This window comes from Citrus sinensis, chromosome 9, assembly GCF_022201045.2.
Source record: "Citrus sinensis cultivar Valencia sweet orange chromosome 9, DVS_A1.0, whole genome shotgun sequence".
NCBI classification, from domain to species: domain Eukaryota; kingdom Viridiplantae; phylum Streptophyta; class Magnoliopsida; order Sapindales; family Rutaceae; genus Citrus; species Citrus sinensis.
In genome coordinates this window covers 16,916,494-16,931,535 of record NC_068564.1, presented here as the reverse complement: position 1 = coordinate 16,931,535, position 15,042 = coordinate 16,916,494, and the positions used below count along the sequence as shown (strand labels likewise).

Below are 15,042 nucleotides of genomic sequence, written 5' to 3'. Positions count from 1 at the left end.
AGCAAAAATAAAAAGAATTCAGTCAACAAAATCAATTTATCTTGGTCTTTGTTTTCTCGCCATAAGCAGAAAACTCTTGTGGTTGATTAGCTAACTTTGATTGGGAGCTATCATTTGGTATCAGAGCCAGGCTATCAATGACGACTAACAAGGAACGCATTGAACGAATTGAAGCTGATCTTGGAAGCTTGCAGGACAGAATGGAACAGATGGAGGTGGGAATCAATGACAAGTTGCAGCGTCTTGAGGAGACAATAAACAAACTCGTGGAATCAAACAATGCAACCAAGGGCACCACTAGTCGTAACTCAACTGAAAATTCAAGCTCTACAAAACCTGCTCGTGAGGAAAGAGAGGCAGGGCGGCACATGCCTCCAATACGGATTACCAAGCTAGAATTTCCCCATTTCGCCGGCGATGATCCAACAGAATGGTACAGTAGGGTATCTCAGTACTTTGAATATTAGGAAACTATGGATGAATACAAGGTAACCTTGGCTGCATATCACTTGGAGGGAGAGGCAAATCAATGGTGGCAATGGATGCGAAGGGCTTATGAAGAAGAAAAGCGACCAGTTACATGGAAAATATTCGTTGAGGAATTATAGGCACGTTTTGGACCGACAGAGTGTGAGGATTTTGATGAAGCTTTGTCTCGGGTTAGACAGACGAGATCATTGCGTGAATATTAGAAGGAGTTCGAAAGGCTCGGGAACCAAGTTCATGGGTGGTCTCAAAAAGCATTGGTAGGAACATTTATGGGGGGCTTGAAACCAGAGATTGCGGAAGACATTCGTATGTTCAGACCCTACACATTAAAGGAAGCCATTAGTCTAGCCCGTATGAAGGATGATCAAATAGCACGACAAAAGAAAATAATCAGGTCATCAATTCCTATTCGGTCCCCATATGCTTCGAATCGAGCCACACTAACAACACCTTATAAGAGGCTATCATGGGAAGAGATGCAGAGGAGGTGAGCCCAGGGATTGTGCTTCAATTGTAATGACAAATTCACCGCCAGCCACAAGTGTACCAAGGCACAATTACTAATCCTGGAATGCGAAACAACACCGGAAGAAGGTTTGTATGAAGAATTTGCTGCCGAGGAGCCAATCATGTAATCAACAGAAACGGTAAACCCTAAAATTACTTTATATGCTTTGTCCGGATGGGCCGCACCACAAACTATGCGCGTTATGGCAAAAATTGGGCAGTATGCAATTGTCATCCTCCTTGACAGCGGGTCCACACACAATTTTATCAGTTCACGCTTAGCCAATTTTTTGCAATTGCCGATCAAGCCAACAACATCTTTTTCTGCACAAGTCGCTAACGGAGCGAAATCAACATGCCAGGGGATGTTTGAAAAGGTACAAATATTAATCCAAAATATTCCTTTTTCTCTCACCGTGTATTCCCTGCCAATAACAGGATTGGATATGGTCTTGGGGATCCAATGGCTCGAGACATTGGGCTCTGTTGTGTGCAATTGGAAAGACTTGACTATGGAATTTAAATGGGAGGATAAAAAGCAACGCTTGCAAGGAATCAATCCCCACGCTGTGCGGTCAGCATCAGTAACAGAAGTTGCAAAAGAAATTAAACAGGGGCAAGGAGTCTACGCTATATGCTTTTACACTTCATTAGAAGACTCTTTTGACAAGACTCCTATTTGCATGCAACAAATATTGGTTGAATATTCAGATTTATTCCAAGAGCCTAGGCAACTACCACCCTCATGGGATATTGACCACAACATTCCATTAAAAGAGGGAACCGAGCCTGTGAACGTGAGACCCTATCGATATCCATATTTTCAAAAATCAGAGATTGAGAGCAAGTACAGGAGATGTTAAACTCAGGATTGATAAGGCCAAGCACCAGTCCCTTTTCCTCGCCTGTATTGTTGGTCAAGAAGAAAGACGGCAACTGGCGATTTTGTACTGACTACCGTGCCCTTAACCAAGTTACAATCAAGGACCGCTTTTCGATACCGACCGTTGAAGACATGTTAGATGAGCTCCATGGTGCTGCTTACTTCACCAAGTTAGATTTACGAGCAGGGTACCACAAAGTACGTGTAAATCCAGCCGACATATACAAAACGGCGTTTCGGACTCACAATGGCCACTATGAATACCTGGTGATGCCGTTTGGGCTGTGTAATGCCCCATCCACCTTTCAGGCAATCATGAATTCTATCTTTCGTCCATATTTTAGAAAATTCATTCTGGTTTTTTTTGATGATATACTAATCTATAGTCCTACATGGAGCACACATCTGGATCATGTTCAGCAGGCACTGGAGATTTTAAAAAACAAAGATTTTTTATCAAAGCAAGCAAGTGCAATTTCGGCCAGCAAGAATTAGAATACTTGGGCCATATAATAACTTGCCATGGCGTCAAGGTCGACGGGAACAAAATTGCAGCCATGATTTCGTGGCCATGACCTCAAAATATAACAGTGTTGAGAGGATTTCTTGGGTTCACGGGATATTACAGAAAATTTATCCAAGGTTATGGGATTATAGCACATCCGCTCACCAAATTGTTGAAAAAGGGGCAGTTCGTATGGAACAGTGAGGCGGAGGAAGCATTTGAGAAATTAAAAAAGGCCATGAGCAGTACCCCAACATTAGCCATGCCAAATTTTCATGAGACTTTCATTGTGGAAACTGACGCTTCTGGTGAAAGAATTGGGGCGGTACTACAGCAGCAAGGGAGGCTGATTGCTTACATGAGCCATGCTTAGGCACTTCAAAAAAGGGGTGGTCTACTTACAATAAAGAGATGTTAGCAATCGTGGAGGCTGTCCGAAGGTGGAGACCTTATTTGCTTGGGCACTGGTTCATCATCAAAACCGATCAACAAAGCATTAAATTTTTTTTGGAACAACAAGTTGCTACACCCGAGCGGCATAAATGGATGAGTAAATTGATGGGGTATGATTATGAGATTGTTTACAGACCAGGGCGTGAGAATAAAGCCGCCGATGCCTTATCCCGACGATCTGACAGTCTATTTCTTTATCTCTTGTTTGTACCACAGATTGCTATTTGGGACGAAATCAAGGAGGCCACTAGTAGTGATGAATATATGCAAAAAATATTGACAGTGGCTCAAAACGAAACTCCGGGGCCATACACGGTTCGTAATGGACTGTTATTCTTTAAGGAAAGAGTAGTGGTTCCACGTACTTTACGCGAGTCACTTCTATATGAGGCTCACGACACTAAAATTGGTGGTTATTCGGGAGTCCTGTGAACCTACAAGTGCCTTTCACAACAGTTTTACTGGCCAACAATGTTTCAGGCAGTACGGGAATATGTGAGTAAATGCAAAGTCTGTCAACGAGTGAAGTTTGACACTCTCAAGCCAGCTGGTCTTCTACAGCCACTACCCATACCATGCCAAGTTTGGGACGATATCTCCTTGGATTTTGTCGAAGGCTTACCATCTTCACAAGGCAAGGATACCATATTGGTCGTGGTGGATCGACTAAGTAAGTTCGCTCACTTTATTTCCTTAACCCACCCTTTTTCTGCTAAGATAGTGGCTGAGAAATTCGTTGAACATGTGGTGAAGTTACATGGCATGCCTAAAAGTATAATCAGTGATCGCGACCCAATTTTCATTAGCAAATTCTGGCATGAATTTTTTAATTTGTCCGGCACTAAATTAAAAATGAGTTCTGCCTACCATCCGCAGACGGACGGCCAAACCGAGGTAATTAATTGCTGCCTCGAACAATATTTGAGGTGTTTTGTGCATTAGTGGCCGAAGAAGTGGCACGCATTCTTGCCTTGGGCTGCGTTTTGGTATAACACCACCTTCCATGTCTCTATGGGCATGACACCATTCCAAGCTCTCTACGGTAGACCACCCCCAACTGTACCTTTCTATCATGTTGGGTCATCTCCTGTGAATAAAGTGGACCAGGCATTGCTTACCCAAGATGACCTGCTACGCCAGTTGAAGCATAATTTGGCCATGGCAACAAATCGAATGAAGCAAGTGGGTGACAAGAGGCATCGCGATGTGGAATTTCAGAATGGTGATTTGGTGTTTTTAAAGTTATAACCTTATAAACAATCCTCGGTGTTCAAGAGGGCTCATAAAAAATTAGCATGCACTTATTTCGGGCCTTATAAGATTCTACGCAAAATGGTCCAGTTGCTTATAAACTTCAGTTGCCTGAAAGCTCTCGCATTCATCCAGTATTTCATGTTTCATTATTGAAGAAAGCTATCGGCGATTTCAGTAGCAGTACTGACTTACCCTCAGTTGATGATGAAGGCCTGATAGTTCTGGAACCTCTTGCTATTCTTGATACCCGTTGGTTGAGAAGAGGTGGCAAAGTGGTGGAACAACAATTAGTTCAATGGAAGAGGTTGCTAGTTGAAGATGCAACGTGGGAAGATACAGAGCTTTTGCAAGGACAATTTCCTCACATGACCCTTGAGGACAAGGGCACTTTTCGGGAGGAGGGTAATGATAAGAAGCAGCCACAGCCACTAGAGCTACGCAAGTCCAGTAGAGGGCATAAGCCAAATCCCAAGTACGTGACGTGAAGATTTTCGGTTTAGCCTTGCATGGTTCATGCATGCATGGGTTCGTGTGGGAATAATGCACCAAAGTTGTTAGAGCAAGAATCAAGGGATTTGATAGCTTCAACAATCGTGCAGGAATAGCAGATAAGATCGAATCCTTAGTAAAGATCGAATCCTTAGTAGTTGTTGTTTAGTTTTGTGTTTCGTAAAAGTAGCAAAGGTGTTATTTCAGCTTGATTACAGCTGTGATTGTAGGCTGAGTTTGTTATGTTAGTATTATAAATAAAGGCTCCAGCAAAAATAAAAAGCATTCAGTCAACAAAATCAATTTATCTTGGTCTTTGTTTTCTCGCCATAAGCAGAAAACTCTTGTGGTTGATTAGCTAACTTTGATTGGGATCTATCACTGGACTACCAGCTACAGTCGACTCATCAGATGTAGATCTCAATATACCAAAATTCTCAATTATGGACACGTAGCCTTTGTTGAGATTATTCAACATCATTCCCAAGTGAACCTTTATAGCTGTAGTTTTAAATCCAAATTATTGCTATGAGCTAGTCCAAATTTCAAAAGAAGTTTTAGAAGTTACCACTAAAATGAGAATTTCAACACTGATGGAGGACAGAAGCCAACTCAAGAGCATTTGATCTTGTTTCTCCCATGTAATGAATGCTGGATTATCATGTGAAGCATCATTGGAGTTTCCAGATTCATCATCAAGAAGCTGATCTAGACAAGTTTTAGATCTATCAAGAAAACCTTCTAGATCATTAGCTCGAACTAAAGACAAGATCTAAGATTTCCAAATTATATAATTTGAGCGATCAAGTTTGATTGGTATTACGAACGTGAATGATAAAATGGATGAATAAGTTTGTGTTCGAGCCAAAAGAAGCAATTGAAGTGTTTGATCATAACATTAATACCAAATCATAATTTATGTGATATTGTTTTTATGTGACATTGTAATGATGTTTGGTTAGTGGGAAAATAAATTTTAGTACCTAAGAGAAAACTGAGGCTTTGAGAAACCGTATTTCAGTGTTATTGATCTAAAAGTGAATGTAGAAAACACAAGCTTATTTGTATGTGTTTCTGGAAGATTCTACTCATATGTACAACTGTATCTAACAAAGTTAACCAATAACAGAGTTATAACAAAACTTAGCTGGCAGCCATGTTAGCGAATATCTTAACTAACTAATCTCTAATCAGTTAGCTAAGCTCATACTTAACGCACTTTGTGCCAACACTGTTATGTTCTTCATAGCATCCTCAAAACACAAATTAAAGCCTAGCTCTAAAGTTTCGTAGAATTTAAAACACAAGGCCACTCACTTGTGTGAAGGTGGAACGAGATTTTCTGATGGATTTAGAGGCGTGGTGTTCGGTGGCAGGTTCAATTTCACTAGCCGGATGAGCGGTCTCCGACCCGCGTGGGGACAATTTGGGTGCGTTTTAGGTATAGTATTTGGAAGAAAGCAAAAAAAAAATGATTTTGATTAATTTTTAACTACAAAACTAAAAACAAAAAAGATATCAAAATGGTATGCCGAGCGTTGTATCAAGAAGCAAGCTTTATTACTACTAAGTAGTTGATTACAAAATAAAATGCAAGACCAATTTATTCCAAAGTATTCTCAAAATTATCTCCCCGTGCTCATCGACTTTCAAGACCGAATAATTTCCTGCTTGAATTGGTGCCAAAATAATGCTATTAAAAGCAAATCGAAATTCTTCACTCTCTTTTACTTTCATTTTGAGACTGGATAATATCACAGACACAACAATTGCACGATTATCAATCAACATCTCTATGGCATCATCACTCCATTTATCATACAATTTCTCTATGCATTTAAATTGTACAACGCTTGAATATTGATTATTTTATCATTTTCACTTATTGTCGTGATTATCTTCAATATTATTTCCACCTTCCCAACACAAGGTTTCAAACACTTCAATAACACATCAAGTTCATACCGATCATCTTCACATCCATTCAATATTTCTTCCTTCAAAGTTATTGGTTTGTTCTTGAATTTTTCATCTTCTAGAAGAGACCTAGATACCCATTCATCATTTAGTTATGGAGACCTTCGGCAACTTACGTTTTTTTATGAGTATATAGCAATTACTTAGAGTACAAGTCTTCATTTCAATTTTGGGCCTCTTACTACCAATGTTTTCACAGTGCTCTAAAAACTCTAAAAACTCAGTTTTAACTTCCAAAGAATTGAACAACAAATTAGACATTGCGACTTTGTTACGATTGTAGCCACGAATTTGCTTCAAGAATTTCAAATACTCAAAGGGATCATCAAACATAATATTTTCTCTAACTCTCTCAAACAAATCCAACTCTTTTCAATAAACCTTTTTCATAAAATCTTCAGAATCTTGAATTTTGTTTCCCTTTTTGTGTTTTGAACACTTCTAGAAAAATACTCTTTATCAAGATGGCAAGTACATATTTTTTAATGACATTATCAATGCTGTAACTTTTCTTATTACAATATTCACACATCTCTTAATACAATCAATCATAAAATAACTATCATAAAACTCAAATGTAGGGTGCGTTTGGAATTGAGGTTAGACAGTTGTAGTTCAAAAATCACAGTATTAAAGTGTTTGGTAAACACTAGCTGCTGTAACTTGTAAGATATGTTGATATAATTTTTCACATGTATAATGAAAAATCTATTATATCTTTAATAATTTTATCAAAATTATTATTTAAAATTCATATTATTACATATTATTAACTTTTATTTAAAAATTATAAATTTTTTTTCACAACAACTGTAATTTAAAAATTGCAATACCTCAATTCCAAATGAAATCGTAATATTATTCACTCATTACCAGCCTGTTGTCACGGGACGAGAGGTTTCAAGCCCGTGCGGCACTCCCGCATCCCATATTATGAGAGTAAGCCTAGTGGAAGTGGCACAATATCGACTGGTTTCACCCTGCCTTGGGCTCGTCAGGAGAAGGACTCCAGTTCCCAACCAGTGTGTGTAGGGTTTCGCCTAGACCCCTCTTCAAGGTTAAGTCCTCGACTAGCGACAAGCTCTCCAAACTCAACCGGGTCGACCTGCCTGAACTCCAAAGAGTCTAGGGTCATTGTATTCCCCACACGCATGCCCCTGAAGCACGTATCCAACAATAAGCACAACCATCATCGACACTAGCGTACAAGCGCATATCTTGAGTGCCACGATTGTGGTTCGTGACATTCTCCCACCGCCATGACCATGCACGTCCTCGTGCATGAAGAGTATGCCTCACAAATGTGCGCTTCCGCGCGAAAACGTGAAGATCAGCTTGCCAATCTCACCCATGAACTCCCTGCCTACTCGTCCTCGATCCGGGGAGAGGACCCACGTGCAGACATTGTCCAACTTAGTGCGAACGCTTGGGGGTGTGAGAACCCGCCTATTTGTCCCGCTTGTCGACCCTTGTGCCCAAAAAGGGTGGAGACCTGCGTGGTGCGGCATTGGAGGGTTTGACGAGCTCGCAACGAGGGCTTCGAGAGATGACAAGCGCGGCTCTGATACCATTTGTCACGGGACGAGAGGTTTCGAGCCCGTGCGGCACTCCCGCAATCCCATACTACGAGAGTAAGCTTAGTGGAAGTGGCACAATATCGACTGGTTTCGCCCTGCCTTGGGCTTGTCAGGAGAACGGCTCCAGTTCCCAACCAGTGTGTGTAGGGTTTCGCCTAGACCCCTCTTCAAGGTTTAGTCCTCGACTGGCGATAAGCTCCCCAAACTCAACCAGGTCGGCCTGCCTGAACTCCAAAGAGTCTAGGGTCATTGTATTCCCCACACACACGCCCCTAAAGCACGTCTCCAACAATCAACAAAACCATCATCGACACTAGCGCACAAGCGCATGCCACGATTGCGGTTCGTGACACTGTTCACCATTTGATTCTTAAGTAATCGCTAATCATACATATATAAAATCTGCATTCTTTTACTAAAATATTGATTTTTCTTTTATTTTTCAGTCCAGATTATAAAAATACAATAGAAAGAGTACCCTCATTCATCCTTGGATGAACAAATGTAGATTTCTTTAATAATCTAATAAACTAGAACAGTTTCGTACCATCATTCCCTTTATCATATGTCAAGTGCAATTAAAACTGCATTAATTATCATATAAAGAGTTATTCTTTCTTTAGCCCATTTTTTCAGCTCTAAAATTAAACATAAAGACTTAACGAAAAAAAAAAAAATTGCCGAATACATAAAAAATTCTAGAATCAAAATTTGCTGTAGAGTTGATGCCAATTAAGGCCATTTTGTAACAAATTAACATCACCTTTTTTTTTAAAGTTACAAAAATCAGATTCAATAATAATATAAGTTGACTAATACTAAATGGATTTGTTCAAAAAAAGGAATCAAACCATGATTGTCGATTGTCACTAACAAACAAACAAATATTATAGTGTTATATATATATATATATATATATATATATAGTTTTAAGGGTGGCGATATTTCTAATCCATATTTTTTTGTAAACTCACCTTACGAACACAATTATAAAAATTTCAAATAAAGAAGAATCTTAGAGAATTAATTGATTAAATCTATCTTAATGTATTTTTTTTATAGATTCTTTTAATTATATTCAAGTATTAAGGTTGTTTTAATTTAAGTTTAAATTGAATATTTTACCCTTGTAAGGTCAAAATATAAAAAATTACTTTTAACTTTTTTCATATAAAACTCATCATTGGTGTCAATATTACTTTTATTATTAATCTTTAATTAAAGAAACATAATATCTTTTACAGTGCAATACTCATGTAAATTATCAAATTGTCAAATTAATGTTATATACATGTGGAGTACTTTTGGCATATTGTACTGTATTATTTAATACAAGCATATAACATTATACTATATTGCATTAACATTGTATCATATTGACATTGTATAGTATTTAACTCTACACTGCATTGTATTAATTTTTAATTATACTATGTTTCATGTTTCACTGCATAGCACTATATTAATTTTTTTGTGATTAATTTAAATTCTATGCTTGGAAAATAATATTTGTTAGTATTTGGAAAAAACAGTAAACATAGAAGTCTTAGATTTTAAAATTTTTACATAAATTTATTTAGTATAAATTAAAAAAAATGATTCTCATAATTCTTCATTGAACATACATAAAACTAACAAATTTTAAAATTTTTGGTGGCATAACATTCAATTTTTCAACATTTTCATATCTTGTGAAATAAAAGTCCAAGCAAATAAGTTATTCAAACAACATCCTAAAAAATATCATAGCGTAAATAAATAGTTAAAATATACAAAATTCATTCAAAAGTCATTTTAGAATGATAATATAAAAGTTTAAATATTTCAATATAGTACAACAAAGTCACAAAATAATAAAATGACACAATAGTTGCAATATAATTATAAAAAATGAGGATTGTGTTAAATAATCCAAGTATAGATGCACATGCCAAAATACTACTGTAAAATATCATTGTTAAGTTACAAATGCATACTCCCTAATCAAAAGTATAGCTAACTAACAGAGAGTAAATTCCTAACACCCTCTACATCTTTCATTGCAGCAAATTTCTCAATTGATTTATTAAAGACGAAGGAACCACCACCATGTCAATTCCTTGACGAATGACAGCAGTTTTTATTCTCCCTGAAACCACTGTCATAGGCTTTGCGCCATCAGCTTTCACAAGTGTCACATTTGTTTCCTTACAACAAGTTTCATCTAACGACTTCGGTTTCACAGTCCGCAGTCCTGATCCTTGCCAATAGGTATTTGCAACTATTTCAGACAATACTGTTTCTTTGAAACTCAAAGATACGACACTTTTCCACAAGGAAATCTTAGAAGCCAGCCATCTAAGATGCTTTAATAGTTCAGTCTCTTCAATTTATTTCAATACTTCGTTCTAAGATACCAAACACTAAAGCCTAAATATCAGAAAATAAAAATTTAATTATATAAACCTTGATAATTAATAAGCCTTAATTACTCTCTCTATTTCACTTCAGAAAACACCGGCATATTCTTATCTCCAAAACTCCGCAACACATTTGACCAAGTATTTGAAACCAATGGGCATTGATTTAGATAGAATGGAGTGTAAATTCTCAACACCGTTTACAAATAGAACAGAGTGTAAATTCTCAACACCCTTTACATTCTTCAATTTCACAGTAAGATATGATAAATGCAAAGAAAACAGTGAGTTTGGACAACTGTGTGCAGCCAAGAGGCTAGCCAACCGTTCAAAACCAACTGTGAATATCACCAAAATTCAATATGCACTTGCACAGCTTTCTCTTTAGTTAGAATGATTGAAAAATTCCAACATATATGATGATGATATCGGTCCACTGACATTAAAGCTGGCACGAAATTTGGTACACCCAACCCAAATAAGATATTAAACAATCCAAAAACCCAAATCACCATGACTAAAATAATTCAAAATATAATTAAAAAAAGTTAATAATTTACCTTTATAATCTGCTACAATTGTGTGGTGAAGCTCCAGTGAAGGATTCGTCAACAGAATCAGGAAGCTGCAGCTTGGATTTGTATGGCAAAGGTGAAGTAAGTTCAGGTTGCAGGCAGCAAAGGTGCAGTGTGGCAACTGTGTTCTACTGGCATCTACGGTGAAGCTTCATTGATGGATTATTGAGGGAATTAAGAAGCGGCAGCGAGCGGATTGAGGAGATTGAAAATATGCATCTAGAAAGCAAAATAATTTGTTTTCTATTTGTTTTACGCATACATACACAAACACAGTTCAGCCTTGGGTCTAGTTTATGCAGGTTTGACCACATAATTGGCAGGAGGTATGCAATGTAATACGGGGTTAAAAATATTGCCAAACACGTGTACGCATAAATCTAATACAAATAGTATGTAGGGTATTGAAGATTATTAGGTTTCATCTAAATTTTAGATTATTAAAGCTGAAAGAACTCTATTGTGTTCTTTGACATGTAAAGGTGAAATATTGTTAATGTATATTTCACAAAAAATTATCAAAACAGCAGTAATACTCATATATATCTGGATCCAAACATTGCAACCACCTGCTCATTTATTATAATTTAATTAATATAAAGGGGTTGATCATTACTCAAACATAGGACATCTGGTTCAAAATGTATCTAACACCATGTTGAAATACCATTAAATTCAAAAGCTAAAGTTTTAAGGAAATGACCCAAATATAATATTCAAATTTTACCATAAATTGTTCAAATATTTCCAAAAATACACTCCATTATTGTTAATAACTTCGTCCATATGCTTGATTTCTTTAACACAACATGTATGAAGTGTTCAAGTCATCCACGTGTACACGGGGAAACTTGAAATGTGAAACTGCATTGGCATTGCCCTTGTTCAAATATAATCTCAAATTTTTAATTGCACCATATCTTGCAAAACTTCGCAGCTGCAACAACACTGATAGAGTGATAGAAACTATACCGCCCATGATTCCTTAAAATTACTTGTAACAAGAATTAAACAGAGAAATATAGTAGAGAACATTACTTAATATTTTCACTTTTGAAAGGGATTTTTGACATCATCTTTTCTTCTAACATTTTAATCTATGAAGAGAGGCAGCTTTCTCTCATATCTCTATACATTCTCTCTTGAGGTAGACTACTCTCTTGTGTCTCTTTACACAACTTGGACAACTCTAGCTATTTATAGCCGCTAAAAAAATCACCTGATGGCATGAAGCGTTAAATGTACTTCTACATCTGATCTAATATTATCCTATCTTCAAGGCTGGTAGATGATTAAGGGAAAATGGAAATAAGTCAATGCAATGGATAATGGCAACGTCAGTATAGAGTATTATGCAGAAGAAAAGAATTGCTTACAATGAATTGTTACCAATAATCTCTGCATGAGCAAGTACCATCTTTGAAATAATGGAACCTTGTATCTCTTAAGACTATCTCCCTTTGGCTTATTTTACTTGCATATTTCATTAGAGAATGACAATCCCCACAAATCGTAAGCTTCTTCACAATCTTAATGGTTGTTCCCGGAGTGGTTTGAATGAGCCCAAAAGCAAGAGCTAACTTCTCACTGTGACATCCCAATGCTTCTTCCTTCTCTTCTTTAATGTTATGAAGTACCCACTCAGTTCCAGGCATGTATCCTTGTTCCCTAGCACCGGCCATTATTTCCTCTAACTTTGAGTGTATCTCCTTTGCAAGCTTATGACCACCTGCTTCAAATCTATGCACATGCCCATTAACCTCAATATAACTCCACCCTGGATCTTTCTTTATGCTTCTCCTTTGCATCAATGTCCTCACTCTCGCCACGTCCTTCCATCTCCCTTCTGCTGCATAAATGTTTGACAATAAGACATAGCTTGAGGGATGCTTAGGTTTAAGCTGCAGGAGCCTTTGTAAAGCTATTTTGGCTATTTTGGTATCCTTGTGAGTCCTACAAGCACAAAAAAGTGCTCCCCATATCACGAAATCAGGAGTTTCTGGCATTTTATTAATGAAGTTCAAAGCCTTATCTACCTGGCCCACCCTGCTTAACAGATTGACAACCACTGTATGGTGCTTCACAGAAGGCTCAATGAAGTAATCGAACCTCATGCTGTCAAAGAAATTAAGTGCCAACTTTACTTGCCCAGAATACCAGCATGCAGTTAATATGGCAAGGAAGACTGTCCCGTCTGGCTCTGTACCTGCAATAACAGGGAGTAAAAAAGAAAGAAATACTTGAAAGTAGTGGATCAGAATGAAATATCACAAGGTTAAATACCTGAATACATCATCTTTTTAAAGTATTGGATAGCTTGCTCATAACGTCCGTGGATCGCCAAACCCCATATCATAGCAGTCCAAGTAAGAAGGTCTTTTTCCTTTGTCTCACCAAAAACCAAACTTGCAGCCTCAATATTCCCACACTTTGCATACATATCTACCAAAGCAGTTCCAATAGCTCCTTTCAGCCCAAAATCATTACATGAAATATAATTGTGAACTCGCACTCCAGCTTCAAGAGCTCCAACTTTAGCACAAGCCGAAAGAGCAGAAACAACAGTAAAATCATTTGCCCTAACACCTGCATCCAACATCTGAAAAAACATTGCCAATGCCTTTTCAGCTTCCCCATTCTGAGAAAACCCATTGATCATCGCAGTCCAAGAAACCACTCCCTTCTCTGGCATTTGCTCAAAAAGCTCACCCGCTTTCTTCAAATCCCCTTTCCTCATAAACCCATCTATCAAACTAACCCATGAAGCCACATTCTTCTTTGGCATCATCCCAAAAAGTTCCACCGCCTTCCTCAAATACCCAATTTTACTACACCCATTAATCAACACATTCCATAACAAAACACTCTCGCTCTTATTTTTCTCGGGAGTTTCATCGAACACCTTAAAAGCGCCCCTCGTTTTTCCAAGTTGAACATACATGTCAGCCAAATGAACCCGAACAAACGCATCATACTCAACGCCAGACTTCACAATCAGACAATGCAAACCTCTACCAAGACTTAACAAACTCAAACTAGCAACCGATTTCGAAACAAACGGGTAAGTTAGTCTATTGGGTCTGACACTCAACCTTAACATGAAAACAAAATGGGAAATGCAACTCTGGAAATGGGAATTCTCCGCGAGCCCACGAATCAAAACATTGAATATATGCAAGTTCTTGGGAGTAAAATGACCAAAGATTGAGAGAGCGTAATCTGTTGATTTGTGCAGAGATGCAGAAGAAATCAACTGGGTTGTAATGCGGCTGCTTGCAAAGAGATTGTGGAGAATGATTTGAGCGTGGATTTGACGGAGCTGTTTGGTGGAATTTGAGGAGTGAATCAGAGATATGATGTGGGTTTCTGTGATGTTGTTAGAGGGTTTATGAGAAGATTTAATGGTTTTCGTTGGTGCTATGGCTGTAGTTAGTCTATTGAAAACATGGCCTTTCATTGTATATTATCAACAAATAGACAGATAGATTATGGTTTTATGATTGTGATTGATCAGGAGTCATTTCAAAATTTCTCAGTTTGTTTTTCTCATTTCAAAATTTCTCAGTTTTTATTTTTTTTTAATTTTTGTTTACCCGTTTTGTGATTTTTGTTTTCCCGCCAATATTTTGTTGCCTATATAACCGTTGGAATTGGATGAACGGAAGCAAATGCTAATAAGATTCAAACTTTGTTTTGACAGAAATTATTCTATGCTTTTTGTATACTAAATTATTGCAATCGATAAAGAGAATCCAATACAATGATAACATAACGACGAAGAAAAATACCGCTTGCGGGTATTTTTGTATATCTGTATATGATATATTATTTTACATCTCAAACTTAATTCAAGAATTGAAATGACGTGATAATCGGATGATTTTTTATTATTTTTAAAATAATATTGGAAAATGAATAATATTTTTATTTTGTG

The 15,042-nt window shown here is 37.4% G+C and overlaps 1 protein-coding gene across 7 annotated transcripts; it reads right to left on the bottom strand.

Moving 5' to 3' along the window:
* Positions 1 to 9,978: 9,978 nt before the first annotated feature.
* On the bottom strand, positions 9,979 to 14,859 carry LOC102616932 (pentatricopeptide repeat-containing protein At1g04840). 7 transcript variants are annotated; one of them, XR_008052079.1, is made up of 4 exons: positions 13,392 to 14,856; positions 12,485 to 13,314; positions 11,094 to 11,257; positions 9,980 to 10,981 (listed from the first exon to the last, which is right to left on the bottom strand). XR_008052079.1 is itself a non-coding variant. In XM_006489763.4 (3 exons), exons 1-2 carry the CDS (start codon positions 14,563 to 14,565, stop codon positions 12,494 to 12,496), a joined length of 1,995 nt encoding a protein of 664 aa, XP_006489826.2. In that variant the 5' UTR covers positions 14,566 to 14,856; the 3' UTR covers positions 9,979 to 11,257; positions 12,485 to 12,493. The 7 variants fall into 7 exon arrangements, 5 of the variants coding, with proteins under 5 accessions (XP_006489826.2, XP_006489825.2, XP_024958235.2 ...); XR_008052080.1 differs by having other exon boundaries at positions 9,984 to 10,373; XM_006489763.4 differs by having other exon boundaries at positions 9,979 to 11,257.
* Positions 14,860 to 15,042: the final 183 nt, after the last annotated feature.

Coding starts and splice junctions, on each gene's coding strand:
- LOC102616932 (XM_006489763.4), bottom strand. CDS start 14,565: ATGAAAGGCCATGTTTTCAATAGACTAACTACAGCCATAGCACCAACG. Junction 13,315..13,391: donor TAAAAAGATGATGTATTCAG/GTATTTAACCTT, acceptor CTGTTATTGCAG/GTACAGAGCCAGACGGGACA.